This window comes from Tachysurus fulvidraco, chromosome 5, assembly GCF_022655615.1.
Source record: "Tachysurus fulvidraco isolate hzauxx_2018 chromosome 5, HZAU_PFXX_2.0, whole genome shotgun sequence".
Lineage (NCBI taxonomy): Eukaryota > Metazoa > Chordata > Actinopteri > Siluriformes > Bagridae > Tachysurus > Tachysurus fulvidraco.
Window position 1 is genome coordinate 32087344 of NC_062522.1, and position 5000 is coordinate 32092343.

The window sequence follows — 5000 nt, forward strand, 5'->3', positions numbered from 1 at the left end:
TAGTAGTGATGGTAGTGTAGTAGTTATGGTAGTGTAGTGGTGATGGTAGTGTAGTGGTGATGGTAGTGTAGTAGTTATGGTAGTGGTGATGGTAGTGTAGTGGTGATGGTAGTGTAGTGGTGATGATTGTGTAGTGGTGATGGTAGTGTAGTAGTTATGGTAGTGGTGATGGTAGTGTAGTGGTGATGGTAGTGTAGTGGTGATGATTGTGTAGTGGTGATGGTAGTGTAGTGGTGAGGGTAGTGTAGTGGTGATGGTAGTGTAGTGGTGATGGTAGTGGTGATGGTAGTGGTGATGGTAGTGTAGTGGTGAGGGTAGTGTAGTGGTGATGGTAGTGTAGTGGTGATGGTTTTTTTGGTGGTGATGTAGTAGTTGTTCAGTGGGTGAGGGTTAGTGAGTGGTGTGTAGTGGGAGGTAGTGTAGTGGTGATGGTAGTGTAGTGGTGAGGGTAGTGTAGTGGTGATGGTAGTGTAGTGGTGATGGTAGTGGTGATGGTAGTGTAGTGGTGAGGGTAGTGTAGTGGTGATGGTAGTGTAGTGGTGATGGTAGTGGTGATGGTAGTGGTGATGGTAGTGTAGTGGTGATTGTAGTGATGATGGTAGTGTAGTGGTGATGGTAGTGTAGTGGTGATGGTAGTGTAGTGGTGATGGTAGTGTAGTGGTGATTGTAGTGATGATGGTAGTGTAGTGGTGATGGTAGTGTAGTGGTGATGGTAGTGTAGTGGTGATGGTAGTGTAGTGGTGATTGTAGTGATGATGGTAGTGTAGTGGTGATGGTAGTGTAGTGGTGATGGTAGTGTAGTGGTGATGGTAGTGGTGATGGTAGTGTAGTGGTGATGGTAGTGTAGTGGTGATGCTAGTGTAGTGGTGATGGTAGTGTAGTGGTGATGGTAGTGTAGTGGTGATGGTAGTGTAGTGGTGATGGTAGTGGTGATGAAAGTGGTGATGATAGTGTGGGTGTAGTGTGGTAGTGTAGGTGATGGTACCTGAAGACTTGGTGCTGGGTCTGAGAGGCAGCATGTAGGGCTGTCGGGGAGGAAGCATCGGGGAGGACGGCAGAGACATGGACACTCCTCTGGACAAACCCACCCTCAGGACGTCTTCTGTGGGGTACGGCTGTACCGGCAGGGGGCCGCTTCCCATGTCACCTGGAACCGTAAGTCCTCCCTCCAGAGTCACCTGGTGGAACCTCGGGCAAAAGGACTCAGTGTCTGGGAAGGAATAAAAGACAGAGAAGGGAAGCAAATGATGAAAAAGGACTGAATCACTGATGTTGTCTTTCACGCCCTATCACACAGGAACAGACGAGAGAAAGACAGAGGGAGGGGGTTCGTGCAAAAAGAGCAGGATTTTTATTTGTGCATCACATCACACTGACTGATAAACAGAAAAAACTGGAGTGTTTCCACAGTGTGTGTGTGTGTGTGTGTGTGTGTGTGTGTGTGTGTGTGTGTGTGTGTGTGTGTTTATTTATTACACAGGTCAGAAATGTGCAGGCTTGTTTATTTGAAAATAAGGAGCTTCTAATGACCCTGTTGCATTGTGGGGTTTAAACTGTGATGCAGAAAGTCAGCAGAACAACCGAAAATACTCACTCATAAATACACCACATCATCATCATCATCATCATCATCATCATCATCATCATCATCATCACCACAACTCCAAAGTCCGTCTGCCTTCTTTAGTGTTTTATTTTTCCCAAAATGTTTATTCCATGGTTGCGAGCGGTCCGGTCCGGATACAGCTCGCTTTCAGGCACTCTGTCTTCAGCCTCATAAAAAATCTCATTACAGCCATCGTTACAGTGGCGTTTTTCTCCCCAGCCTTAAACCCACAGCGAAAAGAGACGGACGCTCTGCCAGGACGAGACGCGGCTCGGCTGCGCCTTTCTTTTCTTCCCTTGTTTTTCCTCAGGGGAAATCTGAGCACAGCTTTGTACGGAGCCAAAAAAGCAGCTCTTTCTGTGGTCCAGGGCCTAATGCTTTAAAACGGATTCTAAATACCTACTTTTATTAAACTGTGGAAAAAAAGCCCAGCGTGTGTGTGTGTGTGTGTGTGTGTGTGTGTGTGTGTGGGCCAGGAGTGTGGTCGAAAAATCAGACCTTCCAAACTTCACACAGAAAAGAAATAGCAGAGTGTGAGCGCGGGTGTGTGTGTGTGTGTGTGTGTGTGTGTTAGAGTTGTGAAGTCTGAACACTTATCCCTTCTTACACTTCTAGACGCTTGTAAGTGTCAGCGATCGTGTGAGGGTCCAAACTTCAGCTTTGGAAATGATCGTTAAATCGTGCACCACATGGCGGTCGGTTTCATGTCCTTTAGAGCGACTGTTAACTCTGAAACGTGCAGCGTTTACATTTACAGCATTTAGCAGACGCACCGATCCTGAGTGACTTACATTTTTATCTCATTTTATACATCTGTGCAATTAAGGGTTAAGGGCCTTGCTCAGGGGCCCAGCTCAAGGGAACTGCAGTGGTAACTTGGTGGACCCGGGATTAGAGGTCTTCACGGGTCTACTTAGATCCGAAAACCCAAGGTCCGACCCGAGACCTGAGTGGGTATAATAATAGCGGCATCGTGTCTCGGGTAATTTAAAATAAATGTGTTTTTACCTCAGTGTGTTTTTTTCTCGGTGGCTTAGTGGTTAGCACGTTCGTCTCACACCTCCAGGGTCGGGGGTTCGATTCCCGCCTCCACCTTGTGTGTGTGGAGTTTGCATGTTCTCCCCGTGCCTCGGGGGTTTCCTCCGGGTACTCCGGTTTCCTCCCCCGGTCCAAAGACATACATGGTAGGTTGATTGGCATCTCTGGAAAATTGTCCGTAGTGTGTGTGTGTGTGTGTGAATGAGAGTGTGTGTGTGATGGGTTGGCACTCCGTCCAGGGTGTATCCTGCCTCGATGCCCGATGACGCCTGAGATAGGCACAGGCTCCCCGTGACCCGAGAAGCTCGGATAAGCGGTAGGGAATGAGTGAGTGTGAGTGAGTGTTTTTACCGAACGGACCCAAGAAGACCCGAACTGTATCTCGTGTGTGTGAGTGTGTGTGAGTGTGTGTGAGTGTGTGTGAGTGTGTGTGAGTGTGTGTGAGTGTGTGTGTGTGTGTGTGTGTGCATTGACTCGAGTCCTTTTCCAACCTCTCCTCTGTTTGCCAAGACCGCTTGTGACATCGTGTGGCTGGCGGTAAGCTATTTTTCGTTGAAACAGACCTGGACATTCGGGTCCAGGTCGGGTTAAAAAACCAGTCGTGTCGGATTCGGGTCTACATTTTTTCGGGTTTGTCTCGGGTCGGTCTTTTTAAAAAAAAAAAAACAATTATGCACATGGGGTTCGGGTAAAAAGTCATTCGGGTCGGGTTACATTTCTTTAGAGCCGAGAAACTTCTACGCTGGATTCAAACTCACAAGCTTCCTGTCAATAGTCTAATAGTCTCACCGTAACAAAAGGCCACAACATCTCAGGGTGCTGATGCAGGACGACACACACACTGTTAATCTGACACACACACTGTTAATCTGACACACACACTGTTAATCTGACACACACACACTGTTAATCTGACACACACACTGTTTATCTGACACACACACACTGTTAATCTGACACACACACTGTTTATCTGACACACACACACTGTTAATCTGACACACACACTGTTAATCTGACACACACACTGTTAATCTGACACACACACTGTTAATCTGACACACACACTGTTTATCTGACACACACACACTGTTAATCTGACACACACACTGTTAATCTGACACACACACTGTTAATCTGACACACACACTGTTTATCTGACACACACACTGTTTATCTGACACACACACTGTTTATCTGACACACACACTGTTAATCTGACACACACACTGTTAATCTGACACACACACTGTTTATCTGACACACACACTGTTTATCTGACACACACACTGTTTATCTGACACACACACTGTTAATCTGACACACACACTGTTAATCTGACACACACACTGTTTATCTGACACACACACTGTTTATCTGACACACACACTGTTTATCTGACACACACACTGTTAATCTGACACACACACACTGTTTATCTGACGCACTGACGCACAAATCCGGCTGTAGGAATGTGTCGCGGTTCCTGCTTTTCTCTTACGCCGGCGCTCATAATGCAGCAGTCACTCCTATATCACTATATCACTATATTACTCCTCCACTCTGCTGCCTCTGCTGCCTCTGCTGCCTCGTTCAGCCAGGATTAAATATTTATCCAGTTATAAATCATTCATACGTGGTGGGTATCAGGGTTTGGAGCTTTGCTGCGGCGGAACACGAGGAAAGCTTCCTGTGACCTCGGAATGTCGCAGCGAACAGTTTCTGGGTTCTGTGGAAACGTGAGAAAGGTTTCGTCTCGTCGTGGCTGAAGTTCACGCAGCTCTCTATCGGTGTCGTGCAGCGACCCCACGGCTTGTGACCCCAGACACGCCCTGTGACCCCAGACACGGCATGTGACCCCAGACACGGCCTGTGACCCCAGACACGGCTTGTGACCCCAGACACGGTGTGTGACCCCAGACACGGCCTGTGACCCCAGACACGGCCTGTGACCCCAGACACGGCGTGTGACCCCAGACACGGCCTGTGACCCCAGACACGGCCTGTGACCCCAGACACGGCGTGTGACCCCAGACACGGCGTGTGACCCCAGACACGGCGTGTGACCCCAGACACGGCGTGTGACCCCAGACACGGCCTGTGACCCCAGACACGGCCTGTGACCCCAGACACGGCCTGTGACCCCAGACTTCCTCACTGAAGACTCCTTCCTTAAACTTCACAAGGATTTAAATCTGCTTATAAAGCGGTAATAATGTGTCTATAAACCTGCACTAGAGTCATGAGGTCATCGTTTCTCAAGGTTTATGGGAAAAACAAAGCACTTCCTGTCCATTGCACAGGAAGCAGGAAGTCATCAAGGATAAAATATAGATGGTTGAAATGAAGCGTTCAT

The 5000-nt window shown here is 48.1% G+C and overlaps 1 protein-coding gene across 6 annotated transcripts in view; it reads right to left on the bottom strand.

Annotated features, from left to right (window-relative positions):
• tanc1a (tetratricopeptide repeat, ankyrin repeat and coiled-coil containing 1a) overlaps positions 1-5000 on the bottom strand; it is a 69019-nt gene that overhangs the window by 47495 nt on the left and 16524 nt on the right. For all 6 annotated transcript variants that reach the window (XR_007140570.1, XM_047813629.1, XM_047813627.1 and 3 more), the window contains exon 3: positions 986-1210. Coding sequence is in view for 5 of the 6 variants with exons in the window: in XM_047813629.1 (XP_047669585.1) it covers positions 986-1210 (225 nt within the window). In the remaining variant the exon portion in view is untranslated. The remainder of the gene's footprint in view (positions 1-985; positions 1211-5000) is intronic.